The following is an 18,233-nucleotide window of genomic DNA, read 5'->3' as shown; positions in this document are numbered from 1 at the left end:
CTGAGTCCCCGAAACAGTCTACAGCTGGCCCTTTAGGCAGGGCTAAGGCCCCCGGGCCTGAGTCCACAAAACAGTCTATAGCTGGCCCTTTAAGCAGGGCTAAGGCCCCCTGGCCAGGGTCCACAAAACAGCCTATAGCTGGCCCTTTAAGCAGGGCTAAGGCCCCCTGGCCAGAGTCCACACCGTTTTCGTTGTAGCGGGGGCACAGCCCAGGTAGGGGGACCCGGGCCCCCCCTACTCCACCGGGTCCCAGCCCAGGGCCCTGTGAGCGACCAGGTACCGGGTCACTCTCTCGGCGGGGCCATCCAGCCGAAACGCGCCGAGGTTCTCGGGCCAGGAGCGGCGGCTCCTGCTCCTGCCCTGGGCTACTTCCTACCTGGACCCCTGGGCTTCCTTCCCCTGGACTTGCCCAGCTGGCTGCAATCTCCAGGCCAGCGTCCCCTCGGCAGGCAGTCTCTGGGTTGCACCAATTCGCCTCCGCCTTCCTTCCGGCCTCTCCTGGAGTCCCTGGCCACCGCTGAGGGGGAGCTCCCTTCTCCAGTCCTTCTCCTTCAGCTGCCTCCCTCGACTGAGTCCTGGCCCAGGCTTTTATAGCCCTGCTGCAGCCTGGGCATGCTCGGTAGGGCTGTGGGGGAGGGGCCTCTGCAGCCAGGTAACCCTGGCTGTGCCCTGTAGGTTCAGTGCGGGGCTGCCTCGCCCCGTCACATTCTGGTACAGAGATGAGAAAGTTTGAAGAGGTTGCTGTCTGTTCAATATTGGATGTCAATGCCCTGTAGAAGACAGTCTTGGATTAATATTTTCATAGCTGCTAAGAAAAATAAGATAAGTGTGGGTGCCAGTATGCAACCTTATTTTTACGCTAGTTTGGATGACAAGGGGCTCAACGATAGAGCACAGAATAGCAGCAATCATCTGGTCGTGCAGGAGTGTTTACAATGAGCAACCAAATTGTTGTAGTGAGGTTGTTTGGGTAACCAAATTGTAGTAGCAAGATTTTTCCACAGAGCCTCACAGTTGGCAGAGATAAAGACTGTTGTCAGATCAATATACAGCTTCTGGAGGCAGTTTTGTCATTTTTCTTGCATCTTCCTGGCTGTGAAAATCATGTAATGGTGCCTCACCATGGTTAGAAGCTGCACTGAGACTTTTGAATTACTTCCCATGCAAGAGAGAACAGGGAATTCAGCAAGATTCTAGCAAGAATCTTTCCAGTGTTGGAGAGGAAATTTTTATAAAGGGAGACAGGATGACTGTGCAACTATTGAGGAATGGTCTTTATCTATTGTAAGGATGTTACATTTTGATTAATTAACTAATGGAATAATTGATGGGATTTCCATAGACTATTTGATTAATCAATGAGAACTAGTGTGGTGTTCTGTCTTTGAAATGTACAAGAGCCACAGCAGGGGCTGTTGGGCATTTCAGAGATTGAAACATCCTATTGAGCCCAGGGCCTGTGGGGAGTCCTGCTGACCCCAGGCTCCATGCAGGTGCTTCCGCTTTGATATGCACAAGAGTCCCTGCTGGCCCTGGCCTCCACACAGTGTTACAAGCTGGGGCTCTTGTACATTTCAAAGTTGGAACGCTGCTGCTGCACCCCTGCTCTCTCCCACTGAGCTGAAGTTGGAGGGAACCAGCTTTTAAGCCAGCTCCCTCCAGGACCCTCTTCTCTTCTCCCTTCCCCCCCTAGCTACCTCTTTGTGATAGAGGCAGCAAGGAGGAAGAAGCGACTAGTTGACTAGTGTGTTGACTATCCAATAAGTGTTTGCTTATCAGATAGTTGAGCAGTTGATCAGTTGCTTACATCCCTAATCCATTGCCACAAGGAAGACATTTTTTAGTGCTATAAGTGTTCTCTATCTTGTGCCTTGGTCTGAAATCTGAATAGTATCCAAAATATTGGCAGATGTCATGTATTGTTGGAATTTGATTGTTACTACTTCATTGATTTTTATTTAGCTGCAAAGCCGATCTGCATTAAGTGTTGAACTAATGGAGGATTGAGAAGACTTGTATTTTTCAGAGTGGTTGGAAGGTTCACTTTTTGGAAGATAATGTTAACAATTTCTGTTAAAAGTAGGCAATAGTATTGTTCACTGAGTCCCCCAGCCATAAAGGGAATGGATCTGCTTTGCAAGTTGGGTCTCAAATACTTCTATGGGTTTTTTGAATGTCAGTGAGTGTGCAGGGCTAGGAATGAGATTTAGTGTGTCCAGGAAGTTTTAAAGGTCTGCCTCATAGGAAAGTAACTATTTGGGTTATCTTTCCTCCTAGTAAGAGGATTCTTGGCAGCAGTGTTCCCTCTAAGATTTTTCTATCCATGAGTGGAGTGAATTTTGTTATGTGCACCACGACGGCACCAACAAGTTACTACCAAATAGCTTATGTTTATATATATCAAAAGGTTATAGAAGAAAAACACTAAAACAAGGAATAATTAACAAGGTACATGACTGTTTTTGTTTATTTGATATGAAATCAAATAAAAAGAAAATTAATACTGTAAAATTTTACGTAGCCATTTGGTATCTTACATGTATCTGTTCCTTTGAGGCATAAAACAAAATTATCCATATTCTTGAGATAGCAAACAAAATATTTTACGATTAGTATAATATTCATGAAATGAAGTAGTTGTTACACTTTATGCTTCGTATTAAAGATTATGTTGTTTAATGGGCTAATTTCAGAGCACTTTTGTGCACTTATTGCTCCCTATTACCTAGGAAACAGGGTTTTTAAAATATTTCAGTTGTTTACATATCACAAATCTTTCATTCTTCAAAGCTGGTGTAATTCAGGAAAGATTGAGGAATTAAATCCTTCTGCATATAATATTTGATTTGTTTATTTTTATTTCTGCACCTAAGCAGTGTCTGAATAACATGGGTGGACAGCAAGCTTCAGCATTGTAGCACCAAGTTAGCACAGAGTCATTCTCAGATGTGGATTGCTCTTTCTTCTGGGTGCTTTCTACCTTGGATTCTGATCAGGAGCTGAGCAGCTAGAGTTACCTGGGGGGAAATGGAGGGGCAGAGGAGCCTTTTTTTAAAGCAGCCCAACAAAACAGGGGACTGCTGCCAGAGGGAGGGAAGGGGCAGAGGACACAGAGCTACTGGCTGTCAGCGGCTGAGGCTTCTTAAACAGCAGCTTCCACTCTTCCTCCCCCCACCCCCAATTTACCTTTTTCCACTTCTAGATACAGCATTAGGAGCACTCTTGAAGGACTATCTGATTAGTGCAGGGCTACAGGCACACTGCTGCATGGTTCTGCTAATGAGGTGGGTGGGTCTTAAATTCTTCCTGGCTGGCTGTGCTAGTGTACAGCCTCTCAGTGGCTGCTTTGCGGCTGATGTTTGCATTAAATGGCTGAATTGATCAGTCAGTTCACTATACAAAACAGTGATTGTCTCAACATAAGGTGAGTCCTGATAATTGGAGAGATACTGGAAATCCCCTGCATCCATGTGAAGTCCATTTGAACTCATAGAGGCACCACATAGCTACCTACATGGTTCTGTTGTTTGATCAGTGCTATGGTGAACAACAGAATAAAAAATAAATTAGGATTATAACAGCTTTAAAAGGAGAGGGTAAAAGGAAAACGGAGTTCTGAGTATATGCTAAGTCTACTTTAGGTCTTTTTGTATTATCTTAAATTCATTGATTTTTATTTATTTGATTCTTCAAGATTTGTGATATATTAAATCTATTGACAGTTTTACTTGCATTATTTTTTTAGGAACAGTTCCAAGTGGAGCTGCTAGTGGAATACCCTTTGCGCTGTCTAGTGTTGGTTGCTCAGGTTGCTGCAGAGATGTGGAGAAGGAATGGTCTGTCCCTAATAAGCCAGGTACTCCCTATAGCATGTATTAGTGATTGTGTCCTGCTAGTTTGTGCTAATGTTTCCCATGTGAACTGAGAGTGGTTGATCCACTTGATATAAAAGAAGCTCATGTGGCGAGCGTCCACAATGTAATTAATGTAAATATCAGGATACTATTGAGCCTATAGTTAACATTGCATGAAAAAATTTAAAATGAAGATCTGAAAGTCCCAAACAAGGACTCTTAGAGGTACCTCTGTATTAGTAGTAACAAGCATTTCTTCTCTAGCACTTTGCATGTTTTAGGTGCCTCTCTGGAAACAGTTGGATAACCATTTAATGGTTCAGTCATACTGCAAAACCATAACGAGTGGGGTTCCGCGAGGATCAGTTCTGGGTCTGGTTTTGTTAAATATCTTCATCAAAGATTTAGATAATGGCATAGAAAGTATATTAATAAAGTTTGTGGATGATACCATGATGGGAGGGCTTGCAAGTACTTTGGAGGAAATGATTAAAATTTGAAATTATTTGGACAAACTGGAGAAATGGTCTAATTTCTAGGATGACATTTTAGCAATGATAAATGCAAGGTACAGTACTCCACTTAGGAAGGAACAATCAGTTGCACACCTACAAAGTGGGAAATGACTACGTAGGAAGGAATACTGCAAAAAAAGATATCTAGGGGTCATAGTGGACCACAAGCTAAATATGAGTCAACAGTGTAACTCTGTTGCATGAAAATCAAGCATTATTCTGGGATGCATTAGGAGTGTTTTAAGCAAGATACGAAATAATTGTCCCGCTCTACTCTGTGCTGATTTAAGCCTTAACTGGAGTATTGTGGAATATATTGGAATCTCCATTCTTTTGGAGATATTTAAGATCAGGTTAGCCATACACCTGTCAGGGATGGTCTAGATGGTGCTTACTCCTGCCATGAATGCAGAGGACTAGACTTGATAACCTCTCAAGGTTCCTTCCATTTCTGTTGTTCATAGCTGAAAATGCTACATATACCTTATTTTTCCTATTTAGTGGGTGCATATTAATCTAAGATTGTGAACTGAAATGAGGGGCAGTGTATGAATTATCTAATGGATTATACAAAGACTTGAAAACTACAGTATCTCAGTGTAGGCTCACTTTAAACTTGAAGCTTTTTAAAATGGATTGATGGAGAAAATAGAATATTCAGGGAATATTAAGAAGTTTCTGAGGTGACTATTGAACTTCTCTAGTGAACCCTAGTTTGTATTGTTTGTTTACAGGTATTCTATTACCAAGATGTTAAATGTAGAGAAGAGATGTATGATAAAGACATCATCATGCTGCAGGTAGAAACCTTTTAAATTATTGCCAACGTAGTACTTCCCAACTTCTAGTCTCCAACAAATTTTGTGTGTTTTTGCCTTTTATTTTAAATGATATACTTATGAGTGATTTACAAAGATGGCCAGATAGAACTGTGTTAAAACATTCTGTTTTCAGATCTGATTTTAATATCTGTTAACCCTTGAAAGGGAACTAGGACTTCCAAAAATATCAGGAAGCTACACATTGATTTTCAACCAAAACACTTTATAACACAAATGAGTGTTATAAAGTATCCCATAATTTTGCGCTTTAAATCTTAAACTGATTTCAGTGTGTTCTTAGCTCTGAATTTATTAGCTTTATTTCCTGTTTGAAAGTGATGTTGGAAGAGGGATGTTTTTCATACTTTAATGAAGAAATTTGATACTGACTAAAGCTCTTGGGATGTGGGGTATCTGGCAGATTGGTGCATCGCTTATGGATCCAGACCTTTTCCTGTTGCTGATACTCCAAAGGTATGAGCTTGTCAATGCCTTCAAGAAGATGATGCCCACCAAAGACCAGGTAAACAGCAAACAACTATTCATTAATTCTCCCTTTCAAGATTATAGAACATCAGTAAGCTATTTAACTGGAATCATCAGACCACACCAAAAATCGTAACACAAGTCACAGGTGATCTATTGATCAGCAAAATGATTTTTTTAAAATCTGTAGTAGAGTTTCTTGTTCTCTGTAAAACAAATTTGGTTTTGCTGTCTTCAATTCCTCAGTCCAAATTGCTTGCTAGATGCCATGCAATTCAAAGATTGTTAACACTGAAATGGCATATGGTTTTTATGAAAGAAAAGCAATATGTCTTTCTCATCTAATTCTCTCCACATTCTGTGTTAACATCATGTTTCAGGATGTCTTTGGTTTGCATCCTTTATCTGTATCCAGTAAATAGGATTCCTGTTCGTGTACAGAGCTGGTCTCTCCACCAGTATAGTAACCCCTCACTTTACATCGTCCTGGTTAATGTTGTTTCATTGTTACCTTGCTTATATTAGAGCACATGCTCATTTAAAGGTGTGCAATGATCCATTGTAACATTGTTTGGCTGTCTGCTTTGTCCACTATTTGCAGGATTTTCTGGAAAAGCAGCCTGTCCTTATGCGGGTGTGGAACCAGGGTGGGCTGGCAATCCCCCATCAGCTCATCTAAGTTCCCTGTAAGATATGCCCACTTCGCAGCTGTAGTTCAGCTGCCCCTCCCTCCACTCTCTTGCTGCCTTTGCCTTGGAGTTTGTCCTGGGAACATCCTACTTGCTGTGTGGGGAGGAGGAGGAAGGTGGATGGGGGATGCTGATGGCAGGATGTCCCACTCCTCTTCTCCCCCCCCCCCAATTGAGCCCCCATTCGTACCCTATCTAGATTCTACAAACCAGGTTATCACAGTTATAGAGTCTTGTAGGTAGACCAGGCAGTCCAGACACAAGGGCAGTGTTTGTAAAGGGGCAATGCATGTCTGTCTTCCTCTCTCGCTAAACACACACAGAGTGTGCATGTCTATGTGGCGTGCAAGTTTCTGCAGGGAACTATTTACAGCCACTGTCATGGATCTATATGTTTCCTCCCTCCTGCCTCAGACTGTGCCTCAGGGTGCAAGGAGTTTTCACCTACCTCTTCATTCAGGACATAATTTTCCCAGTTTCCTCCCTTCCTATGTTAATATTGCATTTTATTCACAGAATAATCCCACAGATGGTAGTCCAGGTAGTTTCTCCAATCTGTAATGCTTCAGATTGGAGAGTGGTTTTTCTATTTAAAAAAGTAACTTGTGAACAGTTAGGCTGAGATCAATATCATCTGTGAAAACCCTTAAGTTCACTTCAAGACTGGGTTTCCCACTTAATTGCATTATTTCTTAATCCAGCAATTTTTTTGAATTATTTTCCTTACACCCAATAGGATTTGATCAAGCAATGTAACATATTAATAGAAGAGATGCTGCAGGTTCTCATCTATGTTGTGGGTAAGAAATTCTGTTTTACAATAAAAATTAGATCCAACTTCGGTTTTGGGGATTTCTTTTGCTTTTGGGATTGGCTTGTAATTTAGCTGCTTAACTCTCTGTATGACAGTAGTTAGAAAGTTATGGATATTTGCTTCTGGAAAGGACAGATTGGATGGCTGACCATATCCATTAGACAGTTCTCTCTCTGTTTTAATTCAGAGGGTTGGGGTTGATACTGGATAACTCTTAAGTAGGTGGCTCTATGATACATAAACATGACATCTGAAACTAACGTGTCTCGTACATAATACAGGCTGTTTGATAATTCCACAATTTGTTGATCAGGTATTATATAAAGAAAAGAAGGACTCGATTAACTTTAAGCCCAACAGCTGCCCCAGGGACCAGCAATTCAAAAGGTCCCAGGACTCCTGGATGCCACTACTGCAGGAGCAGTGGCACTGAAGCGACAGGCCCTTTAAATTGCCACCAGAGCACTGTGCAGCCCGCTTCAGGAGACTCTGAGGTTGCCTGAGGTGGGAGGGGCTGTGGAGTGGCAAGCTCAGGGCAGTGCTGAGGCCTGCCTTTTCCAGCTGAGGCTCCACCCCTTCCAGAAGTGAATTTTTAATCTTTGCGTTTTTTTCCTTTTTACCCCTTTTATGGCTTCTTGGTAGGGGAAAGATACGTGCCTGGAGTGAGTAATGTGACAAAAGAGGAAATTACCATGAGAGAAATTATTCATCTGCTCTGCATTGAACCCATGGCTCACAGTGCTATTGCCAAATCTTTGCCTGAGAATGTGAGTCTTTTGCTTTCTTTCCCTTTCCTACTACCCGTTTCTTTCAGTAAGAAGAGTGTTTTACTTTTTCTTTTGATAGAAACCACAGATGTTGGCTTTAGAATTACAGCAAAGTATGGCTAACAAGGGGGGAAAATATTCTTCTTACTGAAGTGTAAAGGTAAATGCATGACACTCTTCAAGGAAAATCAACAACAGTCCAGAGTTATTCATGCGTCTGTTTTCTTCAGACTGACAGCCTGCAGCCAAGAACATCCTGGAACCAGTGATTGTCCTAGTACAATATACAAATTCAGTCTGAAAAACTGCTGTAGAAGGATTGTGCTTTGGAACTCAGGGAGCAGCACTATTGAATTCATTCTGAGTTATAGCTACTAACTTAAATGATAAAGGGTTTTAAAATTATTTCTTCTGTTGGACCTGCAGTGCCAGTCCGGCTGAGAGAAGGGAAGCCTGACTTTATTCCATGTTGTGCACCAACAGTATTATTTTACTAAATTCCAATAAGTTACCTTTGTGCAAATCCATTTAAAACAATTGCACAGGTGTAAATGAAAGTATAGTTTTGTCCTACTGAAAAATTTACTTCTGATGAGGAACGAGGTGAAAATTTTATTGGGCTGGCAATTAGGAGAAAATAATCTCATTTCACTTTTAAACTGATTATATTATGAAAATTATTGTGAACACTAAACGTAGAATCCACTGATGCCATTTTTAGAGATTAACTTTTCAGAATTAAAAACTGTGGCCTGCCCTTTCTTCTTAGTAAGGTGAAAAATTGCTTTTTGGATGGAATACAGCTCTGAAACAAGTATGTCTGATGGTAGTTCGGTGAGCAAAGGAGTTTTGATGTTCTCCCTTGGACATCTTTTTACGTTTCTTATTCCAGGAGTGGGAGTTCTTATTGTTTTCCTCCTCACCAATTTGTAAACTTGAATTTTGGGTGAATATGGACAAAATGCATTAATTCATAGGCTAAATATGGAATTGATTTCGAAGGCTCTTCATACTTTACCATTCAAACTGTCAGTCGGTTTTTGTCACATTAATGGTGTATTTTGACAAGTGCATTAGTAGAGTAGATACAGGCTGGTATAGGTTAGTCTTGCAGATAGTGAACTGTTATATTTTCATCCTAGTATTTTGGATTGTAATGGAATACTGTAGTTCATTTGTTTATGTAAAAATATGCTTTGTGTTAATGTTTTAACAGGAAAACAATGAAACTGGTTTGGAGAAAGTAATCAACAAAGTTGCTGTATTCAAGTAAGCTCTTAGTAGTACTTAGTCTCCCTTATTCTGAATTGCTTGTGGCTTGCTCTGTTTACATTTAACCAAAGGGAACCATATATGTAGCTAGGATTTTTGTTTAGAAGGTAGGTCGGGGGCTCACTAAATGAGTGTTTCTCAAATGTGGCTCCCCCAGGGAATTACTTTTCTTGTGGCCACAGCCTTCAAGGTTGTGATTGGAGGTGGTGTGGGGGCCAAAATAGCAGCCCCTAGCCTTTCCTGTTGCTCCTGGATGCAACAGTTTGATGTGGGTTGCTGGGGCTGTTAGCAAGGGTTGGGACCTGCTCCACACTGGAAACACCTGGGGCTCAACCCAGGTGGAACAGGCAGCTGGTGAATTTCCCACTTTCCCAAGGCTCATGGGGCTCAGGTTTGAGGACTTCAGACTCTAGCCCTAAGCTCCAGCTGCACAGCAACAGGCCCCAGACTCCAGCTACATGGCTTTTGGCTCCATCCTTGGGCTCTGTCCCCCAGCCCCAGGGCTTTGAGCTGTACCCACAAGGCTTTAGGCTCTAGAACTCTGTTGCTTTCTCCCCATCAGTCTTGGCCCCTGCTGCCTACTCAACTCCCCATCGAGAGCTTAATTTATCCCCAGGCTTGCCTGGGCTCAGTAAATCTGCTGTGAAAAGTGATATTAACAAACATACAAGTATGACTTTTCATAATACTTACTAGCTAGTAATTAAATTACAGTGATTTGGACATGTGTTTGTGCATGCTTATTTGTTTTTCCTAAAGGTAATTAAGTGTTTTAGGAAAAAGTTTCAGAGGGGTAGCCAAATTAGTCTACAACTGGCAAAACTTCAACAACAACAACAAATAGTCTTGCAGCACCTTAAAGACCAACAAAACATGTAGATGGTATCATGAGCTTTTGTGGGTACAACCCACAAGCCATTACTCTGAAGAAGTGGGTTGTACCTGTGAAAGCTCATGATACAATCTACATGTTTTGTTAGTCTTTAAGGTGCTGCAAGACTGTTATTTTTTAGGAAAAAGTGAGAGAGCAGCCACCAGCGAGAGTTGCCAGTGGCCACACACTGAGTCCATCAAAACATTTGTCGTGAGAACCCATGCACTAAATAGTCTCCCCTTTTTACCGCACTGGAAAGCATATCATTATGTTACTTAGATCAGTGCCTAGCTTGAAAAGGAATTGAAGATTATACAATGAAGAACAATGCAGGCCAAATACCTGAAATTCTAGGTGAAAGTTATAATTAATTCATCTGTGAATAGTCTCCTGGTGCCATGTGCCAGAGACACACCTGCAATGGGCCAGATCCATGAGAGCGTACATTTCTGGGAGTTAAAAACTAGTAACTGAATTCCTTATGCACATCATAATGTGATGAAGTTGCCTTAAATATGCAGAGCCAGGTCCCGCTTGTTCTGTTTCACTCTTTTCATTTCCTTAGGAAGTAAGTACATTACTTTCTTTTTGTGCTATAAATAAGCACTAAGGATGTGTCATACATTTGAGTACTATAAAGGTGTGGGTTGTTTTTTTGTTTGTTTGTTTGTTTGTTTTTAAAGGAAACCTGGCGTGTCAGGACATGGAGTCTATGAATTGAAGGATGAATGCATGAAAGAGTTCAATATGTTCTTTTATCACTATACCAAGACCCAGCATAGCAAGGTAGGCAATGTGAAAGGCAGAGGAGAACATGCACTTTGTTGAATAATTTGATTATTTGTAGAATAATATTAGTGAAAGCCGATATTTAGATTTTTTTCCTCTGTTTAGACTTCACTGTGTGAGCAGTATTGTATCAAAGTAAAAAAAAATCAAGCTAATATACATTAGCAAAATATATTAAATACAGTTACCCAATAAAGAGATTTTTATCTTCAAGAACTTTTTTTTTCTTTGAGGTGTGCAGATCAAAATACTCAACAGGGCCAACACATTTTTTCACATTCTTGAAATTGGGGAGAGTCTAAACGCATAGGCTCTTTTTGAAATAATTTACTTTCACATAGCTGTTCCAAAGAGAATATGTTGAATTTGTCTGAATAGATAGATACTATACACAAAACATCAAGGAAATAATTACAATTTTCCACACAGTTATAAAATGTACCAAGAAAAGTTAATCTTTATCCCTATTGTACATTTACTTTAGTGTTTGCACTGGTTTTATTATCCTGGCCCAAAACATGGTTTCATATGTTGATGTATTATACAATATGGGTGGAATGTCAAAGTAAATATCTGTGGATTATACATGTTGCTACGTTTGTTAGTCTAGTGCCCCTGATGGAGTCCCTCAAGAGTCCTCCAGTGCTGCTGCTGGTACAGTAACTTAGGCCAACTTTCTTACAGGCTGAACATATGCAGAAGAAGAGAAGAAAACAAGAAAACAGAGATGAAGGTAAAAGGTTGGATTGGATGATAGAGCAAATGTTATATTTCAGTGCACCTGTCTCCTTTGTGCTTATAAAATAAGAACTTTGGTACGTGTCTCAGGGATCCATAATAGGACAGAAATCATATCGAGTCCAAGGTTACATGTTGGAAATGACCTAGATCATTAGTGACCATAATGTGTTACCATCTGACATCTTTTTAGTGATTTTTCTTTTTAAACAATTGTGAGGGCTCTGTTTAGTTTTTAATAGACAAATGTCCACAAATTCAACTCACAGTCAAAGCAGGTACAGAGAGAACAAGGAGACAAGTGATTCTTCTGGGATAGGATTGGTGGGGCAGTGTAAGGAAGATTGCACTGCTGCTGTCGGCGCTGTGCCTATGAATGACTTCACTTTAAATTATTGTAAATCTGATATCCTTCATGAAAAATCAAAATTCAGAAACTCCATGTACCAGGAACTTGGAGGTAAGGCTATATAATGTTTCAGTTGTAACACAACTATTTCCTCTTTCACTAACTTCCCTTTTTCTTCCTAATTGCCATTCAAGTTGTGAACTGGAAGACTGCGTCTACACTGTCCTCTCTTGTGCAAAAAATATGCAAATGAGGCAGTATGGAATATTGCTGCGCCTCATTTGCATAATTAACGAGTCTCCATTTTTGCACAAGAGGCTTTTGCATAAGAGCCATCTACACGCAACCCCTACCCCTTTTGTGCAAGAGCCGTTCTTCCGCTTTTTTTCAGGCTCCTTTTTGCACCAAAGCCTCTTGCACAAAAATGGAGCCTCATTAATTAAGCAAATGAGGCGCAGTGATCACACTTTGCCTCATTTGCATATTTTTTGCCCACGAGAGGGCAGTGTAGATGTAGCGTAATTGAAGAGCTTTGGGAGAAAGTATTGGTGCACTGGGAAGTAATGTGAATGATTTAATTACTTTTAAAACTAAGGTCTTGCCCACTGTTAATTCTGATATTATTAGTCAAAATGTTATTTGTCTAATTATTCTCTTCTACAAGTTTTCAGCTGGCTACACCAGTCTTCGCTTTCCATGCTAAACTGTGGTTTACTATTGTGTACTGTTAAACAGTGCTGCAAAAGTCTGTCTCACCTGTGTGTGAAAATTTTTCTTAGGAAATTTTAAAGTGTGTTTTGGGAGCCTTTCATCTGAAAAATTATAAACAGCAGAAAAGTTACCTGACACTTGTGTAAAAGGACACAGTTGACTTGGAAATCACATTCTGTCTCAATTTTGTGTATCCTTTGGTTACAAGTAACACCCAAAATCACTATGGGCACATCTAAACTACATTCCTCTTTTGAAAGAGGAATGTAAATGAAGCAAAAAGGAAGTGCGAATGAAGTGTGATTTAAATATCCTGCATATTCGTGTCTGAGCGCTTTTTCGAAAAAGGGTTTTTCAAAAGTGAAAGTGAAGTCTAGATGGGGTTCTTTTGGGGAAAAAAACGTTTTTCGAAAGAACCTGTACTCTTTTTCAGGAGTTCGGGTCCTTTCAAAAAAGGTGGGTTTTTTTCAAAAGAACCCCGTATAGACTGCTCTTTCACTTTCGAAAAACCCTTTTTCGAAAAAGCGCTCAGACACGAATATGCAAATGAGGCACGGAATATTTAAATCCACGCTTCATTTGCACTTTCGATTTGCTTCATTTACATTCCTCTTTCAAAAGAGGAATGTATTCTAAACATAACCTATAACTGGAACGTCAGTGAAGACAAAATTCTGTGGTTTTTTCCAGTTTGTTTTCCTTGTACATAGATAATATTTACATACAATCTTTGGCTTTCCTCTACTACTAGAAATAGCAAGAGTACAGAAATCAATTGTACATTTTGGAAACACTAACTTGGTATTTGATTGATTTCATGTAAATTGGGCAATTCAATCAAATACCAAGGTAGTGTTTCCAAGGCAATACATACTCTTGTTGCTTCATTGGTAAGTGTGAATCTCAGTTTAGTACTTTGCATGCAAATTTCTACTGTAAAAATTTGAGAATTTACTGTGGTACTTGAGATAAGCACAGGAACTGAAGGACTGTACTGTTCTGTATTCCATATTGCTGTTTGTGAAAAACTGAAGTACTGTAAAAATTTGAGAATTTACTGTGGTACTTGAGATAAGCACAGGAACTGAAGGACTGTACTGTTCTGTATTCCATATTGCTGTTTGTGAAAAACTGAAGTATTGTGGCTATCAGTTGTATTGGAATACCATTATGCACGTTTTTAAAACTTTGTACTTTAATTACATTTATAAAACTCAGGGCATATACAAGCTGACACACAATACAAAATATTTAAAGCCTTCAAAAATTCAGAGCTGTGATTTCTAAGCACCCACAGCTGCTTGTCTCTCATACACTTTTCAGACACTGTATTTTACATACAAACTAAATAGAAGTAATGGTGAAAATGTCATTGAAAAGACTAGTGAGTGTAGGAGGGGAACTTGCTTACAGCTCCAAACTCTCCCTCCCCAACTTGGTAATGGTGTACCTGCTCAGAATCTGGTAGGAAATATTTCAAAGTTGTTAAGAAACCTGCATGTGACTGTTTCCTAGCATTGCCGCCGCCGCCGCCTCCTGAATTCAGCCCAGCATTCAGCAATGTGGTGAAAGTTCTGAACTGTGATATCATGATGCATATACTCAGGACTATTCTTCAGAGGGCAGTACAACTGGAGACCCACTTATGGACTGAAGCTATGGTCCAGATGGTATGGATTGCATTAGTATTTTCCCCCTTAATTATTTGTGTTAACTATTGACGCTAAAACACACTCTTGTGGGTTTATATATAAATACAACAATAAATATATTGTTGTAAATATAACAATAAATCCATATCTCTTGACTATTACCATAATGTACTAGACTTGATTTGAAGGTCTTTCTAAATTGCACCTTAATTAAGTAGCACTGGATGACAATTTAAAGTCAGTTATTTGTGGTGGTTGGTAGTTGAGCATAGGCTTGGTAAACAATTTGACTTTTCTTCTTTTTTATAGTATTATCAGTTCCAGTATATTTTATAGTTTTATTTTAAAGGCACATTGGTTAATATTGCCAGACTCATAAATTTGGTTAATCAATATTTGAATTGAAAGAAAAGCATTTGTTTGAGTTAAACTTATTTGCCTTCTCCACTTTAAGCCTTACATGTATTTTACAGTAGTAATAAGCACTTTGCCAAAAAAAAAAAATTTTAAAAAAAGCATTGCAGTTATATAACTTGAAGTGTCCAACAGTCTTGCAATGTCTCATTGCTGAAAGTTGTTTCAAGACTTGCCTTGTCTGGTTTTCTAATTTACAAGCTTGTTAAAGAAGTAAGATTGGAAAACTTGTCCCTGTAGCATCGCTAGTGATATATTGAAGTGGGAATTTATCACAATATTTGTACAATCCCTGTGTGTACCTCAGTTTTCCCTGATGCTGCAGTGTTACACGAGACTGTTTACTCTCTGGGCAAACCAAGCAACATTGGTATAAATGTCGCTTCCTTGTCTGAGCTGGGATAGACATCTAGCAATCAGTACCACAGAATGCCACCTCTCAGCAGGAAAGCTGAACACAATTGCCCATCTTAAGAACAAAGGAATGGGAGTGTTGGGGATAAGAATTGGTTGCTAGAGTCAGACAGCTTGAACAGTGGGGTTCACTACAGTTTGTCTTGGCTGTAGGCTAACAGAATGGATTGGCCTAGTCTTTCATTTCCCTTTCTCCATGCTAACCTGAGGACCTTCCTGTGTTGTGTTCAGTTGACTAATAAACCCTGCTGTTTTAACAATACTGTTTGAACATCACTGCAAATGCTTTGAGGTACATTAATTCACAAAGCATGTACAAGTCTCTGCCAGGAGTCTGTCTCAATTGGACTAATTGAACAGAGATCACAGTATGAAACATGATTGCTGGAGTCCCAGACATTCAGTCTAAGGAGTTAGTGTGGTCTGTGCTTCTCAGGAAGACCTTGGGGGCCTGGTACGATATGAAAGAGTTTCTCCCAATGAAGGTCCCAAAGCCTGGAGCATAGCACTGATCCTGTGGATTTGTGATTGATAAGTGAAAAATCTCCATCAGCAAAAGTGAAAAGCTTGTACATGGCTAATGCGAAACATGTAAGGATCAAGCAAGCTTAATGCAGTTTTGTGTATAGTTATTGAATCTTTTGTGTGAGATCCTTGCACTTTTGTACTATGTGAGCGATTGCTTAATTTCTGCTGTCTATAAGTCCTATATTACAGCCTTCTGGTAGCAGTAGAGTTTTATGCTATTTTCTGTCTTTCACAGGTGTTTCACCTCCTTTCTCTGGGCTTACTGGAAGAGAAGCAGCTACTAGAAAAGGCTCCAGAAGAGGAAGTGACATTTGACTTTTATCATAAAGCATCAAGTATGTTTCACTTTCTCTGAAGTGGAAGATGGAAAATGAATTATGCCAATTTCATATTACATGGATGATAATAGCCTAAAAGTAATTGTGTCCAGCAAGGATTTATCCTGCCTTCATTTTCATTGTTACAGTCAGAAACTAAATGACACTGCTATAGTTCTGTTCTGTAACCATAAAAAAGCCAGATCAAGAATTACATGTGTAAGCTCCTGCTTGACAAGTGTAGTGAGGAGAGGATGTGCTGGTTCCCAAACAATGGCCCTAGTCTCTGACCCCAGCACTAGACCCACAGTGGGCGTGCCTCATGGGAGAGGGTCTGGGTGGGGCTAGTGCTGGGGCTGGAAATGGCCAGCAGCACACTGCATTGGCAGGAGGGGGATGTGGTCAGGTTAGGAAGCATGGGTGGAATTCAAGCTCTGGCATGGTCCTCCTCTGCCCCATGTGTGAGTCCTGCAGCCTATGTGCGCCAGGTGCCTGCTGACTAGTAAGAGGGGCCAGAGGGAGGCAGGACCCCCATTCCTCCCGCTCCCCCTTGCCAGGGCCCTGGATCCCTCCCATGCTCCTTCCCCTTCCTCCCTGTCACCTCCTTGCCCCGAGCCCACCAGATCCCTCCTGCACTATTCCCATAGCACTGGATCCCTCCTGCACACCCAGTCCTTCCTCCCCTCCATCTCTTTTCTCTGCCCCCCGTCATTGCCCACCTCTCTGAAAGCTGTGTCCACCCACTTTTCCTGTCCTAACTACACCACTGATACTTAAGAGTGCTCTGTTAGAAGCTGAATATTTCAAAATTGTTGGATATGAAAAAAATTGGGAAGACATAGTCCCTTTTTTAAGTTGGGAGAATTCAGTTTACTCATTCCTCTTGTAATGTGCTGTAAGAAAAGTTCGAATGAATGGTGTGGTTCCTAGTTCTTTAAAAACTACTGTTTAGGAACAAAATACCATCAGACTACTGACCAATTATGACCACCTATTCTGACAGAAATGGTCTCCTATAAGAAAAGTTTTCCACACATTAGGTAAAACTTGGCTTACAATAACAGGATGAAACACTAGAGCATAGATTGGAAATTCAGGTCTGTACCTATATTTCTGCTTTTGGAAGGAACCTAAATTAAAAGTAAGCTGTGTTTGGTTCATGTAGAACAAAGAATGCATATGCGGGTATGTCTGTACCAAAGGGGAAGGTTAACTTAAGATATGCAACTCCAGCTATGTTAATTACATAGCTGGAGTCACTATCTTAAATCACTGTCTCCACAGTGGGAGGTTGACAGGAGCAAATGCTCCCATCGGCTTCCCTTGCTCCTCGTGAGGAGCAGAAGTACTGACGCTGACAGGGCACCCTCTCAGTTCAAATTAACGGGTCTTCACTAGATCCACTAAATTGAACCCCAGAAGATAAACCACAGCAGTGTCAATCTTCCATATAGTGTACACATGGCCCATGTGTCTAGAGTTGTGAGACACATCCAAGGCAGCACTATGACTATCATAGAATCATAGAATACTAGGACGAGAAGGGATCTTGAGATGTCATCGAGTTCAGTCCCCTGCCCTCATGGCAGGACCAAATACTGGCTAGTCCATCTCTGATAGACATTTATCTAACCTACTCTTAAATATCTCCAGAGATGGGGATTCCACAACCTCCCTGGGCAATTTTATTTCAATGTTTGACTACCCTGACAGTTAGGAACTTTTTCCTAATGTCCAACCTAAACCTCCCTTGCTACAGTTTAGGCTCATTGCTTCTTGCTCTATCCTCAGAGGCCAAGATGAACAAGTTTTCTCTCTCCTCCTCATGGCACCCTTTTAGATACCTGAAAACTGGTATCATGTCCCTCCCCCCCTCAATCTTTTCTAAACTAAACAAACCCAATTCTTTCAGCCTTCCTTCATAGGTCATGTTCTCTAGACCTTTAATCATTCTTGTTACTCTTCTCTGGACCCTTTCCAAGTTCTCCACATCTTTCTTGAAATGCAGTGCCCAGAACTGGACACAACTACTCAGGCCTCAGCTGTAGTAAGCAGAAGAATGACTTCTCGTGTCTTGCTCACAACACACCTGTTAATGCATCCCAGAATCATGTTTGCTTTTTTTGCAACAGCATCACTCTGCTGACTCATATTTAGCTTGTGGTCCACTACAACCTCTAGATCCCTTTCTGCCGTACTCCTTCCTAGACAGTCGCTTCCCATTCTGTA

At 40.7% G+C, this 18,233-nt stretch overlaps 1 protein-coding gene across 2 annotated transcripts in view; it reads left to right on the top strand.

The window, feature by feature from the left end:
* The window catches only part of UBR1 (ubiquitin protein ligase E3 component n-recognin 1), a 125,890-nt gene that overhangs the window by 60,081 nt on the left and 47,576 nt on the right, over positions 1 to 18,233 (top strand). For both annotated transcript variants that reach the window (XM_075927249.2, XM_006135407.5), the window contains exons 17-26: positions 3,746 to 3,856; positions 5,104 to 5,169; positions 5,612 to 5,713; positions 7,102 to 7,165; positions 7,822 to 7,946; positions 9,163 to 9,215; positions 10,776 to 10,878; positions 11,566 to 11,614; positions 14,195 to 14,349; positions 15,923 to 16,022. In XM_075927249.2, coding sequence (XP_075783364.2) covers positions 3,746 to 3,856; positions 5,104 to 5,169; positions 5,612 to 5,713; positions 7,102 to 7,165; positions 7,822 to 7,946; positions 9,163 to 9,215; positions 10,776 to 10,878; positions 11,566 to 11,614; positions 14,195 to 14,349; positions 15,923 to 16,022 — 928 coding nt within the window. The remainder of the gene's footprint in view (positions 1 to 3,745; positions 3,857 to 5,103; positions 5,170 to 5,611; positions 5,714 to 7,101; positions 7,166 to 7,821; positions 7,947 to 9,162; positions 9,216 to 10,775; positions 10,879 to 11,565; positions 11,615 to 14,194; positions 14,350 to 15,922; positions 16,023 to 18,233) is intronic.

The sequence above is a fragment of the Pelodiscus sinensis genome, chromosome 5 (genome assembly GCF_052426305.1).
Source record: "Pelodiscus sinensis isolate ZL-2025 chromosome 5, ASM5242630v1, whole genome shotgun sequence".
NCBI lineage: Eukaryota > Metazoa > Chordata > Testudines > Trionychidae > Pelodiscus > Pelodiscus sinensis.
Note: the sequence above shows the minus strand (reverse complement) of the source record. Positions and strands in the feature narration are given on the sequence as shown.